We start from the raw sequence: 14552 nt of genomic DNA on the forward strand, positions 1-14552 counted from the left end.
AGTGCAATAATTGACAATTAATTTACAAGTTACAATTTACAAAACAACTATTTTGGGGTTCACTAGGACCTCCCTTATCCTGTATCATCTATATTACAAATTGAAATGATTCTATTAAAGTATCGTCGACAACCTCGTATTGACCTTGATGACGTGACCGTTCCCAATCTCGAAGACATGTGAGGACTTCAATCATTTGTGTGAAGTTTAGTCCTCTTTCATTTAAAATTCTTCCACTTGCACTATGTTTGTTCGGATGGATGGTTGAGACAGGAACAGCGAAACATCCAAGGCAAGTCTTGATAATACGAAAAAAATACATTTTCTGGCTCTCCATAGTCTAAGAGATCAATGTTGACTCTCTGTTGATCTACTGGTACATTTCAGGGGTTGTCAAATATTATTGAAGTCATTACTCTACAACGGCATGAAGACAGTACATTAGTTGTTGTTGTGTGGAGCTTCTGAAGAGGAGATTGTGCTTCGGATCGGGTCCTCTTCGGCCTATTCAGTGCACCCAAGAGTAGAAGTCTTTATTTGTTTCTTCTGATGCAGCTTCCCTGGATGTTCGCCTCTTTGCTGGTTCCCATACCTGTTTTCATACAGAAATATACTTCGAAAAGTGTATTTTTTACCTCTCCTATTGATTGACATATACTTCGTTTGTAAATTTTCACATAAATTGTCAAAACCATTTTCTAAACCTGCTAATTTAATTATATGATCAAATATAGCACCTAAACAATAGAAAAGGAATGGGTTCCCAATTTTAAAAAAACAAAATTTTCATTGCCTTATTGGTGCATTTAAAATTACATTGTCTTTGTTTTTATAAATAACCGGAAATTTTTATAATGTATGTATTACCAATAGACTAGTAGGATAATACACCCGAAAGTTGTAAAGTGGACTGGTAAAAAGTTTTAAAAAAGAATGAAATACTTTAGCTATTTGCCATCATTTTCTACCAAATAATGAGGACCTCTATTTTGCACAAATAACTAATTATATTAGCATAAGGTAACATGAATCAACATTAAACAAGTACTATTCCATCTACAGGCATGTCTAATGCAAAGTTTCTAGGAGACATATTTGATTTCATACAACGTCTTGAAATTCAGCATTTCTTATTACATAGTAATCCAAGCTAAACCATCCTAATTCTATTAATATTTTTCTTTAATTGTTTTCATACCACTTTCACAATTAAATTAATAACATGGCTGCACAACGTTAGTGAAAAACTTCAAATTGTTATATAAAGGATATTACTTTGAAAATAATCACAGCTTTACTATTAGAACTTGCATATCTAAAGTTAAACTTATCACTTTCTAACAACATCATAATCTTCTAAAACTTCAACAATTTTATTATAAATTTGTTCACCACTATGATACAACATCCATATCTAAATCCTAATAAAGATTTATTTAATTTACTTCATTATCAAAATATGACTAGTCCATAATATAATCTTGTTTACTCTACCACTCCATATCGGCAGTTAAAGCCACACTAACATGACAAGTATGTATTTTATTTTTTAATTCTAATTTCATTTTTTTAAACAATTTATTAAATCATTTCTAGTTGCAATTTTAGAATACTTTTAAATCCTGAAAATTGAATTTTGAACAAATCTTTCAAAATATTTATCTTTAGCCATATTAATAGGTTGATCAGTTGCAGCAATATATAAAGCTAACTGTTCCTATTAATACCATCAGAATTATAAAACCCAAATTAGTACCCATATTAGTTATTTGAGTTTGATTGCTTCTCTATTTCCATGTTGATTAATATGCTTATTAGCATGCATTTTAAAGTACTAGTACCATTACCTGAATCAGCTTTATAAATATTTTCATAGTATTTGCATCTCGCTTTCTGACTTGAACGCCATTTTCTGTCTCGTTAAAACTTGTCGAAATGCTCCAAACGTCTGATGCTGTGTCTGTCTTCGCTTTCGACGGCAGTTGATGATCCCGCTTCAACTTGAGATGAAGTTAGACGAGCGACGAAGATTACGAGGACACTTCTAGAACCACCGGATGGTTGAATCGGGGCATATTTTGAGTGTATCGGATTCTGAGAATGGAAAGCGGGACTATTTGAATTCCTCCTGCATTTATGTTAGTAAAATCAGCAAGACTAGGACTAGGATAGTAGTTTCCTTCATCATTGTAATTGATGGGAGAGAATATATATCCATCGTAGTTGAAAAAAAAAAATAATGTAGAAGAAATAAAAATTAAGAAAGAGAATTGAATATGGAAATTGGAATTTGGAATTGGAAATTGGAATATGAATTAAAAATTGTAAAAACTAATAAAAATTAAATACGAGCAAATTGATAAATGATAACAGAGATTAGAGAATAAATGAATAAGAGAGTTAGAGAATATGAGAGAATAGGATTTGAGTTGTGAGAAAAATGTGAGAGTTTAGGGCCAATTTATGGAAAAAAAAAAAAAAAAAAAGGAAAGAAAAATGACGAAAAGACCATCCAACGCTATATCTCAAGGGTAAAGAGGTATTTAAACAAAAAAATATTTATTTTTTTTTTTAGGCCAACCACCAACCCGCGGGTTGGCGGGTTGCCATTTTGCAACCCGCCCGCCCGAGGTTGCTTCCGGGTTCAACACACTCCGTTACGGGCCGGGTTAGGGTTACCGCCTAACCCGGCCCATTTGTTCCACCTCTATTTGCATCTAAAAAACTATGTTGAACTCATTTTTTAAAGTCATTAACTAAAAATTTAAAACTATATACCCTTTACTCAAAAAAAAATTTAGTTCTAATACAAAATTAGAATTTTATTTGTTGACGTCCATAAAAAAAAAAAATTAAAAAAAAAAATTTCCTCTGTTTGTTCCATGATATACAAAAGCAACTTCTCTCTTGTGATCGGATAACAAGCCTTTTAACCATATTAGCTATATCCAGAAGTCTTGTCTTCGAATCTTTGTAAACTATGACTCATTTTTAAGTGGGTTTTCTTTAACACATAGTTTGATGTAAAAAATTAATTTTAAAAAATTAATAAATTTTTAATTAAAGAAATAAAATAAATTATATAAAATTATAAGCTTTTGGTTGCTTTAAACCATATATTCATATTTTAAAAGAATGACACTTATATTTATTAAAACAAAATCAATTGTGAATTTTAGCCACATTGAGGTTGTATTCCATGCAATTTTTTTAATATTTAATTTTTGGAAGATAAAATTTATATTTTTGTTATCACGAGCATTAATAGGAATTATTTGATTGGGAGTTAAAAGACATAGACCTTCAGGTAACAAAATCCTTTCGAGGTTCTGAACTAACAAAAAATTCTTTTATCATTAATAAACCGTACTGATCCTTAATATTTACATTATATTATTAAATTATCCTTTTATCATATTTTTACGGTAGGGTTGACAAATAATTTATTTATTTTATTTTTAATATTTATGTTTTGGAAGATAAGTACGCTCTAGAGTCCAGAATCTGGGATAAGGTTAACATAAAAGATTGTGTATTTATTAGAGTTCATCTAAATATCCAGTCTGTCTTCTGTCACTAAGTACCCCACCTCCAGCTTTCTCAATTAAGGATTACTATTACTTAACACACGCATTTCTTTTTCCATTATTACAGTTTGTGAATTTATTTTTTTTAAATACATGATTAAAATTTTAACTTTCACAAAATAATTCCAATAAATAGGGCGTGTTTACATCCATGTAGTTTATATATATTATACGGTGTATATTAACATGTTTTGTATCAATCGATATAGATGAATCATCATTGAATCATGTCATAAGCATAATAAGAATTATTTGAGCGGAAGTTAAAGATATAAACATCGGGTAACAAGAATCCTTTTGAAAAGAACACTTTTAAGGTTTATGAAATACACAAAATCTTTTTGCCGTTATGATTTGTTAAAATTTACATTATTATAAATTAGTAAATATTACTAAATTACTCTCTTATCATTTAATTAATACTTAAAACTTGACACAAGTAAAACTTATTTCTAAAACCTCGAAGACTTAATGTCTTAAACTCAGTGAACTTTTATTTATAAAAATATTCAATATGGGCCCAACCTGGCCAGCCGGCCCCCATCTCAGCTCAGCTCAGCCCAGCCCTTTCTTTTTTGGGTGCAACCGAACAATGGAGGGGACATTACCTGAAAACTCTGAAAGCTGGTTTTCTGGAAGAGCCATCAATGGCGGCACTAAAAGCTTACGCATCAAGTAGCCCGGATGAAGTTCACACCGACGTGCTCCTTAAAGCGAGACAAGACTGTTACAAGGCTCGTGACGCTTTTTATTCGTGCTTGGAGAAAGAAGCCACAAGAAACCGACTGAAATCGCCTCTGTGGGCCTCTTGTACCCAGTTGAATGCAAGAAATCGAGGGCCGAGTTCGTCATAATTGCCGAGCTTCTGGGTAATCCAATTGATGCTTTTGCATTTCAAAGTGTTAAGTTTTTAAGCTTCATGTTACGTTACTGGTCCTGTTTGTGGGATACCGTTAGGGATTTTATTTTCATTGCATTGTTATTTGTGTATTTTCCATAACGAAATTTTTAAGCCTGAGAATGTTTAGCTTCTTAGGTAATCAACTTTGAGTTTTACAACTTCATTATACGATACTGGTTCGGTAATGCTACTGGGGTTCCGTGTACGGATTATATGTTCAAATGTAATCAAATCTTATATTTTAGCTTCTTGGGTTTCAAATTGATGTTTGTATGCTTGAAAGTTTTAACTTCACAAATTTTTGAGTTTCATGATATGTTTTTGGTTTTTAGGCTTACCGTTACTGATTTCTGTTGTTCGTATTATTTGTTTATGATTTTATTATGCTTTTCCTAATTGGGAGTAGAATAATATTAGTAAGTGATGATATTGCTTGTTACTTAATGTTCCACATGATATATCTTGTTGTTTTTGGTATTGTTACCGGATATTGTTCTGGTAGTATTGCAACTTTTTATTGTTGATAAGTTAGTGAGTTTTGATACTACAACTTTTTTGCTATATTTTACGTCATATTATATGCTGAATGTAAAGTAGTAACACAATATGAATTCTATACACGGTTGATAAAAGTTGTCATTATGGTGATGGACTCGCCCTGTAATGTTATAAAACCAGTATCATAGTAAGTAATTTTGTTTTTTTTTTGATTGGTTTATTGTTGTGTATTTGGGTGATCAGTGAGGCATTTTGATAGTTGTAGCAAAACGAGGGTACAGAGGCTATTGGACATGGTGGCCAGACAAGGAGAGGTCAGATGTTGCTTCCACAGCCATACACATTCAAGCCTCCTTCTGAATCTAGTTAGATTGTTTTTATTTAACTTTTGAGCTTTAGGTTAGTCATTAAATGCTTCTGAATTTTTTCCTTTTTTTTTGAATTAAAGTCTAAAAGATTTTTCTTACAGTACTGGGTATATGATACAACGTACATTAGTAGCACCTATGCTACACTTTTTAGAAATAGTAGTGAAAAAATATTCAGGTTTATAATGTATTCGATAACTATCATTTATTATGTATGTCTACTTTTTGTATTTGATTGATACTGAATGGCTTGACAAAAAACTTCACTTTTCAATTATGAGTTATTACAGTTTGAGGAAACAGTGTGTTGGGACTGTTTGAAGTGGATAGTGCCCTCATGTTTAGTTTGTCCTTTTGGCAGGAGTGTAAAGCCGGATTGGGAATGCAAGGAGGTCTAGAATGGGCTTAAGACTTGCTGCAATTTTAGGGGGTTTGGTTACTTCTTGTCATGTTGTCTGTGGATCTGAATTAAAATAGTGTATTTGAACCTAATACGATTCATGCTTTGTACCATAATAATGAAAGTTCAAGCATGACGATACTGCTCTTACTCTCTAATGCTTTGTATTTTCCTTTCTTATGATTGTTTCTGGACTAACTTAAGGTCTTTAGACCGATAAAAGAATGAATATATAACACACACTAGTTGCTTCTGAAGTGCATGAATGTTGTTGACATCATCCTGACGGTGCATTCTATTATGTGCTTTATATTTGAATGTGTGTTTGTATTTGTTTGAGGTTTTATAATGAGTATTGATCGTGTGGCTTGTTGAGGTTGAAGCTGAGTTTATATAAACATATTCTTAGTCAATGCGAAGGCTGACCAAGTTAAATTTCATGATTGATACCCTTATGCTGTGATCGGAAAAGTTTCAAATCTTGTTTGAGAACATTCATATAAACCTTCTTTAGATTTTTTTGCTCTTTCATAATTTTTACTTGCTTAGGATTGTTTGACTCAAATGAAACGCAGCTTGAGTGTTGGAGAGAGTCTTCCTTATATCGGGTGACAATGTCACTCATGCGTCAAGTCAATAAAATTCTGCCACATAGATAATTATTTTAAAATTCACCATCATATTTTGTTGAATTATGGAAAGAGAATATATTCCTGCATGCCATGCATTTAGTGGCTTGGACATGGATGACATGATGCACCCAATTTAGAAGATTTTTCCCCCAACGCTGAGTTATTGAGTGCCACTCATTAGTTGATTGGGAGTATACTGGAACCTATTTATTGCAATATTAGCAAGAAATAGTAGAAGAAATAGACAATGCTGTACATTTCAAAATTTGTTGTTGCAGATTGTACAATATCATATTGTTCGTTGTCACTTCTGTATTTCTGTAATGAGCTAAAGATTTGTTAAGGATTTCGGTAGATAAAGATGGGAAAAAACTCTAGTTGTGCAAAGAAGTGGTACAATGTGCTGAACTCAAAGACCATTAAAAGAGAACCAATAAAAGGGAAAACATAACAAGAACTATGTAGGTTATTCTCCATCTTTGAAATTATCTACCAACGGTGTAGGAGTAGGAATTGCGTTATGTACTTTTTGTTCCTCTGTTTCCTTAAATAATCTCTAGCTATTGGATTGATGGAGTCTTGATTTTTATTTTTTTATTTACATTCTTACTGTGGTGCTGTGTTTGCCATGTCATTGTGAGAGTCATTGGTCAGTCATGCCAGCGGAAGCGAAATGAAAGGGTTTATATGGCAAGTAAATGTGTACCTTTTTCCTCTTGTTATGGTTTGCTTTGGTTGGAATAAGAGTGTATCCGTATGTTAGGATCCGCATTGGAAGGAAAAGGTGGTGGACATGTGGGTTATAAGGCTTGGGCACCCTCCCTTGGCAAGTCGGTTTTTCAAGGAGAGTTTTACCAAGCCCATGAAGACCCATGGCCAGCCACAATTGTTGAGTTGCTGGGATAGGTTCCTTATCAATTGGTATCAGGCATGATCCTGCGCCTACGTGACAACGCATATAGCACGTACAAGAAATCATTTCTGTGGTTCAAACGTAACTGCCTGCTTCAACCTTAGTTTAAAGACATACTGATGCACATTATCTGAGAATCATTTGTTTTTGGTGTCCGTAGAATCAACTAGGGTTCAGTCTTGTTCAGTATTCACGGTATCTACCCAGAATCCTGAAATATCTTATTATTCTCAGAATCAACAGAATTTTAACACTGCAATAAAAAATATGTTTAAAAGATACAACAAAGCACTATTAAATGTTAACACTAAGGATAAAACATTAGGTTATTTCCACACAGTTTCTGAAGTCTGAACTACCAGTTTGTTTAATTCCCACTTCTGAATTATTTTTTGACTGTTTGCTGGTATTAATAAGTATGGGCAAAAACTATATTTTAAGTTGGACTTAGAATTTGTGCCTTGACAATAAGTAGTGCACTACATGTCTTTCAAGGTAGTAAACATTTTATTATATTTGATATCATCCTGCAAGATCTGGAAGATTAAGCATCTCAAAGTTTCAAGACTAGTGCTCCGTTGTGCTGGTTTTGATAAGAACAAGCTGAAGATATTAAGGATGTTTAAAAAAATGTAAAAACTGAACTGAACCGTAAACCGAATCAGTAGTTGAACCGTTAACCAATTGGTAATCGAACCGAAAAACGGTTCAGTTACGGTTCAAGAATCAAAAAACCGATTTTAGGTTCGGATAAAAATGAAAACGATTAACTGAAACCCTTTTTTTACCGGTTTATTATATATATATATCTTAATCCCTAAATTTGTACAATTTCTTTATTTTTTTCCATTTGAACTTATTTAGTTATTTTGTTGTTTTATTATGGACGTTTTATTACGGACTTTTATTTTTGTTTAATTTCGGACTTTTATTTGTATCATTTTTTAATGTATTGTTAGTTGTAGTCATGGATATGTATGAATATTAATATGATGAATTTAATTTTTATTTGATATGTATTGTTGATGTTTACAATTTAATTTAGGCAAAAAATTAAAAAAAAATAAGTTTTATCCAATAAAAGGGAAAACCGGTTCAAAATCAGTTAACTGGTTTTTTCAAAGCGTTAACCGAAAACCGTTGGTTTCATTTCAGAATTTTCTAAACCGAAAAATCAGTTGGATTCAAGAAAACCGCTTTTGACTCCCTAGAAGATACACTTAGATACCAAGTTTGTTTTAATACACTCATATGCTCTATCCAATCAAAATGCATATATGCATTATAGACAGTGTATATATGTCTATAGTTTATCTGCTCATTCTACCGTGTAAGACACGTGTGCTAATGTGGCTTAGACTGATTGGACGAGCATATATATATATATATCTATATATATTACGTCGTTTGCCTTATTAGATTATACGTGCGAGATTGCGTGTCTGATGTGGATCTAAATTTGATTAGACATAGTATATGTCTATCGTCTATTCAATCAAATTGCACGTGCAAGATATGCATGCACACGTGGCTGACTGACGAGTGGATATCTATAGGTGCGTTGGTTTATGTTTTTTCCTATTGCTCAATCCTATTCTTCAAATGTGTTTGGCACGCTATTCCCAAAATATTAGTATATTTTTTTAATTACTTTAGACCCCATAAGTTTATTAATCTCATAATACCCCCCAAAAAAGTTTAAAACTAACAGAAACACCCCCATCCGCAATACTTGCCAGATTCCGGCAACCACCGTCGGTGGTAGCCGGAATCTGTCATAATAGTCACACGACCATCGGAAATGGCCTGTAATGGCCAGATCTGGCCGTCTGTAATGGCCAGATCTGGTCGCCTGTGATGCCAAAAAAATGGCCGACGTTGACTGTCAATGACGGCCAAATCTTGGCCATCGTTGACAGACAACGACCCATATCTTTGGCCGTCGCTGACGGCCAAAGTTGGCCTTTTCCGGCCGTTGAAGGCCACATCCGCTTATCCAAGGCCTTTTCTAGTCAGATCCGTGGTGGATTGTCGAAAAGGCCACTCAATAGATACCTGCCAGATCTGACTGGATTTTGTGGTTATCCAATTTTCTGGCCAGATTCCGGCGGTGGTGCCGGAATCTGGCACTTTGGGTTAGGGGTGTTTTGGTCTTTTATAATATTTTAATATATTGGGGTGTTTATTAAATTAGCAACTTGGGACTTTTTATAAATTTTTAAATTTATCTCGTAATACTCCTATTCAACTATCCAATAATATCCTCAAAATTATAAACCAAACGCACCCTATATGTCTTGTTCTGACCATCGGATTACCATGCAAGCCATGTATATACACATCGTCTATTTAATCAATAAACGCATGACACATATTTGCTGATGTGGCCTGAATTGACTAGACATGCGTATAAACTCGCATACTACATATTTCGAGGTATTTAAAGAATTGAATTATACCCATTTAATATCCAAAAACATTACAAGATTTAGTATATATTAAACCATTTAATTGTCCTAACTCCTTGCTGGCTACCACTTAGTCATCCATTTTTCTAGGTCAAGAAATCTCTCCTAGTCAAGTGTTATTATGTCATAGTGTTAATTGACCTAACAATTAAATTACCCAACTTGTTAACCACCACAATTATCATTATCTCTAAACTATAACAATTTCCAATAAATAATTAACTTAAAAAACTATTACTTTTTTCCCTTTGCATCCGACAAATAAAAAAACACCCACCAACACTTGGAATACTTACAAAAATGTCACCCACAAGCCCTATTTATTTATAGATAAGCTTTTGAATCATTTTTTTTTTTTATAAGATAAGGTTTTAATTAATGGTGTATATGTGTATATCTGGTTTTGAAATTAATTTAGGCTATGATTGAAGTGTGGTCAATTAGTGTTCAATATAAGAGGATTGATTTGACTCCCAACTAGGAAGTTGCTTTCACATGCCCAAATAGTCAATTTTATTGATGCAATTTAAGACCCAACATCATATAAACACAACTACAAAAAAAAATTAATTAATTTTATAATTCTTGATAATTTTTTTTTTTTTTTTTAAAGACTTCAACCTATATATAGAGATTAGTGACCCCACAAAGAAGACAAGCTCGGCTTCTTTGTTATCTAGAACAATTTTTTTTTTTTTTGGTATTAGGGTATCCGAATCAATTCTACGTGTACTTTGACTAATCCTTCATATCCTCGAGTTACCGATCAATAAACTATTATAATCAAGGGAATCGAATTCATACTTCTTAATAATATACTCAAGAGTTTTTACCGTCCTATTCGTACCCAAAAATATTTATCTAGAACATGTGGTTTTAAAGAATTTTCATATTTAATAATTTTTTTAAAAAAAAAAAAAGGTAAAAAACGACATGTCGTGACTTGAACTCTAATCCACACGATTCCATAAAAAAAAAAAAATGATTAACAAACCTCAAAGTACTCAACACCTTACTTCATAATTATATTGTAATTATAAAGATATAATTTATTATACAATAATTAAATAGTAACATCACGACAAGAGAAATAAATAAAAAACAAAAGGTCCCACGATCAGAAATTAATTATTGAATTAAAAAAAAACACACTTGTTCTTGGCATTGTGTCACTTTTCCACAAAGTCTACACAAATACGACGTCGTGTTGACATTAAAAATTAAAGATCGTCTTATTTTCGTAGACTTTGGGACAGCCTCAAACCAAAGTGAGTCAACGCGACTTTCGCCGTTATTACGGCTTGGAAACGGAGGCGGCGTCTTTAACGGAGGGGTCAGCTGCGCCGTTAGCCATGGAGGCAGATTGGACGGTTAAAACAGACATGCTAGGCGAGGAGGGTCCTTCACCGTTGGATTGGAGTATGGGATTGCTGTTGGGGCCGAGATTGTTGATCATGGGGCTCCTGTTGTGACACGTGGCTGTGGAGATTGCGGTGGCGAGTGAGATGGGCATGAGGCAGAGGCCTTTGCCTTGTAAGTACTGCATGGCGGAGCCCATATCCTCCTCCATCAGCTTGGCCACCTGGTGTTCCGTCACCGTTAAACTGTCGTTGGATGATGCTGTTTGGTTGCCGTTAGTATTACGTGGATTGTGGGAGCCACCTGTCCCGTTGGCATTCGCTTGGATACAGTCACCACCTCCTGCTCCACCTCCCTGGAAGCAAAAGACAACAGTGTAAAAATATCACTTGAGTCCTCCTACATTAATCATTTTTCAAACTCATCCTCCTCAATCAAAAAAATTTCACACATATCCTTTATGAACAAACAAAAATCTTGATTACATTGCACCAAATAACATTCCATGATGCATATAACGTTTTATTTTTCAGGAATTTATTTACTACAATAAATTATTTGTATAAACTACGACAGTGTCATACTTCAGTTAAAATTAAAAGACCATTATAAGAGTTTTATAATAATAATCCATTTTATGCTCTACTGAAATTTAAATATTGGGAATTTCAGGATATCATTTCGGTTGTGTAATGTGTAGTATATTATTATTATTTATAAGGGATAAGGTTGTAAGAAGTAGATACTAGATAGAACAAAAATGAATTTGATGAAGTGTAGGGATCTGGATGAAAATTTACTTAAAAAAAAAAAAAACAGAAGGCAAGTATTAAGAGAAAAAGGGTGAGAGAGAAAGTGAGGAATCTGAGAAAGTAAGCACGCGTGCTACTTTAGGGAGTTGTCGTTTTGTGGTGATTGAGTTTGAGTTTTGATTTGATTAGGGTTTGGTGGGTGAGTGGGAGTGGGTGGTGGGTAAGGTTTGGTTTGGTCCTTTTGAGAAACCACCCCCTCCCTTAAAAAATAAAAAAAAAAAACCTTTGATTTTATGCTTACGTTTTGCACATGTATATCTCATTCCCTAGTTTCTTCTTTTGGTAAGCCTATAAAACTTACCCATGTTAAATTTAATTCAATATAAACCCTAAAATTTCCCTAGTCCGAATTCGAAACTAGAGCATGCCGAACCCTTAGAAGTCTATAATCTATGAGGAGATTCGAATCATAAACCCGATGGAACTAAACTAACGAATGTTTCGTTTCACCTAAAACTTTCTCGACTAGATAATTTGACAAATGGGGTTATTGTTGTGGGAAGTGAATTATGATTTGTTACCTCGGAGGAAATATCAGCAACAAGGGGAGCAACAGCAGCAGCACCGCCCAATCGGCTCATGCTGAGAACCTGTAAAAAGCAAAGGAATTTTAGTTACAGAAAGCGCCATACATTGATAACCAAATGTGGATTTAATTAATGATATCTCGATAACAATGTCAACCAAAATGGAATCCTTTTTCAATTCTTTATACTTTATTAAAATTAAATAAGTCTGTCACAGAATAAAAAAAGATACCCAAAAGAGATCAAAGAAAAGAGATTAATTAAAGAACCTTCACTTGCAGCTGCAGGAATTTCACATAGTCAATGATCTCATCTAGCATTGAAGCTTTGTCCGTCTGTCAATCACAATTATTAACCGATAAAAACACAGTCTTAATTAAGGATTAGATTAGATTAAGAAAAATTTATTAATTACCTTGTTGGCATTAGGTACGAGTTCTTGTAGAGCCTTCATTCTCTCTGCAATTCTTTCTCTGCGTAACTGCAAACATTTGAATATTAAACAATTAAACCCAGAAGAGAAGGGTAAACGGACTAAAGTGCAAAGAATTTAAAGTTTTGTATACCCTTTCAGCTATGCTGTGAGGATCAGTGGCTTGACCTCTCCTTGCCCTGACCCTTTGTCTCGGCTGAGCCGGGTTGTTCCCTCCGGTTGACCCACTTGCCTGAACCTGAGTCTGAGCCTGACCCTGGTTCATCACCGGCGCTGGTGCCCCGTAGCTCTGTGCCTGCATGTCATCTTTTTACTCGTTAAAAAAATTATCCAGTTTCTGAAAACAAAAACATTAGAAAAAAACATGCCTGAGGATGGTGAAAATGTTGAGCCTGCTGGTTTGAACCCTGACCCGCTCCATGCAAAGATCCGGCGAACCCGTTAAACAGTGCCTGCACCGAACCATCTCCTCCCTGAAAAGATCAAAAACAAAAACGTTTAGAACTTATAAATTCTAAACAACCTTAAACCTAAACGGACTGTTCACAGTTATAAGAAGTGAGCTCGTAAACCTGATGACTGGTAGGAGACTTAAAAGACGACGCATCAACGATGTCGTTTTCGCCACCATTTCCAAGCGATAACGGCATCCCCATGCCGGCTCTGGCACCCATCATCATCTGTTGCTGCAGCATCATCTTAGCCGCGGCGGCAGCCGCCGGTGAGACGTTAACTGCACCAGAACCACCACTGATCTGGTGCTGCCTCAACTTGGAAGCTAAGAGCATAGAGTCATCAAACTGGAAGCCAACATTTTCGTGACTAGACGGCGCAGTTTCGTCGGACGCGGAGTTGGAGTTAATGTTATGTTTCGCAGAAGGAGAAGGGTTAAGGTCAACCCAGGGAGATTTCAGCTCGGAGCTCCATGAACACGAAGGATTAATAGACGATAACATTTGTTCAAGAAAATCATCTTGAGACGGAGGATCAAACGCTGCGTTTTGATGATGCTGGATCTGTTGATGATCGAACTGTGAATTCATTCCTTGCATTTCTCCACTACAAGGCTGCTGCATCTTCATAAGTATTAAACAAAAAACAAGTTAAAGGGTTTTACTTTCACATACAAAACAAAATAGAAAGTGTTTTCTGTTTTCTGTTCTTCGTTTTTGTGTTTTCAGTTTGGAGGTGTTGGTGGTGGTGGTGTTGTTGTTGAGTTCAGAGTTTGAATGGGTTTGTGGATGTTAAATAGAAAATGTTTTTGGCTTTGGGTAGAGGGGATTAGGATTTGTTTTTTTGTTTTTGTTTTTGTTTTTGTTTTTGTGTTGCGGGCGTTTTGTAATGGTGATAGGGGTCTTTGTTTTGAAGAGAGATGTTTATAGTTTCCATTGAGTTAACATGTTTCACTTTCACATCAGGCGCGTGGGACGTGCTTTTCTCTTACACTTTTTTTAAACTTTAAATTTTAATTTTAATAAAACGAGATCATATGAAATTTTCTAAATTAAAAAATAGTTTGATATTCATTAAAATGTATTATAAACTTCCACCTTTATATAGCTCATGATAGAACAAATATTTGAATATGTAGTTAAAGCACATAGTTTTAAGTTAAATTCTCCTAAATTTCAAATTTAAGTGCGAGGTTGTGAAA

At 34.2% G+C, this 14552-nt stretch overlaps 2 protein-coding genes across 2 annotated transcripts in view; one reads left to right on the forward strand and one right to left on the reverse strand.

Moving 5' to 3' along the window:
- The window catches only part of LOC116124758, a 28779-nt gene extending 22920 nt beyond the window's left edge, over positions 1-5859 (forward strand). The window contains exon 3 of the mRNA XM_031410496.1: positions 5716-5859. Within this exon, the coding sequence (XP_031266356.1) occupies positions 5716-5723 (8 nt within the window). The 3' untranslated portion in view covers positions 5724-5859. The remainder of the gene's footprint in view (positions 1-5715) is intronic.
- A 5027-nt stretch (positions 5860-10886) lies between these two features.
- Positions 10887-14215, reverse strand: LOC116124738 (transcription factor bHLH66-like). The gene is made up of 7 exons (XM_031410469.1): positions 13471-14215; positions 13267-13371; positions 13032-13193; positions 12881-12946; positions 12735-12800; positions 12460-12528; positions 10887-11481 (listed from the first exon to the last, which is right to left on the reverse strand). Exons 1-7 carry the CDS (start codon positions 13978-13980, stop codon positions 11062-11064), a joined length of 1398 nt encoding a protein of 465 aa, XP_031266329.1. The 5' UTR covers positions 13981-14215; the 3' UTR covers positions 10887-11061.
- Positions 14216-14552: the final 337 nt, after the last annotated feature.

Source organism: Pistacia vera, unplaced genomic scaffold, assembly GCF_008641045.1.
Source record: "Pistacia vera cultivar Batoury unplaced genomic scaffold, PisVer_v2 Contig155, whole genome shotgun sequence".
NCBI classification, from domain to species: Eukaryota; Viridiplantae; Streptophyta; class Magnoliopsida; order Sapindales; family Anacardiaceae; genus Pistacia; species Pistacia vera.

Excerpts from the sequence above, each read along its gene's own strand:
- LOC116124738 (XM_031410469.1), bottom strand. The coding sequence starts at position 13,980 with ATGAAGATGCAGCAGCCTTGTAGTGGAGAAATGCAAGGAATGAATTCA. Across the intron at positions 12,947-13,031 it reads CTCACAGCATAGCTGAAAGG|TTACGCAGAGAAAGAATTGC; the intron begins GTATACAAAACT and ends AAATGTTTGCAG. Across the intron at positions 12,529-12,734 it reads TCCTGCAGCTGCAAGTGAAG|GTTCTCAGCATGAGCCGATT; the intron begins GTTCTTTAATTA and ends TGCTTTTTACAG.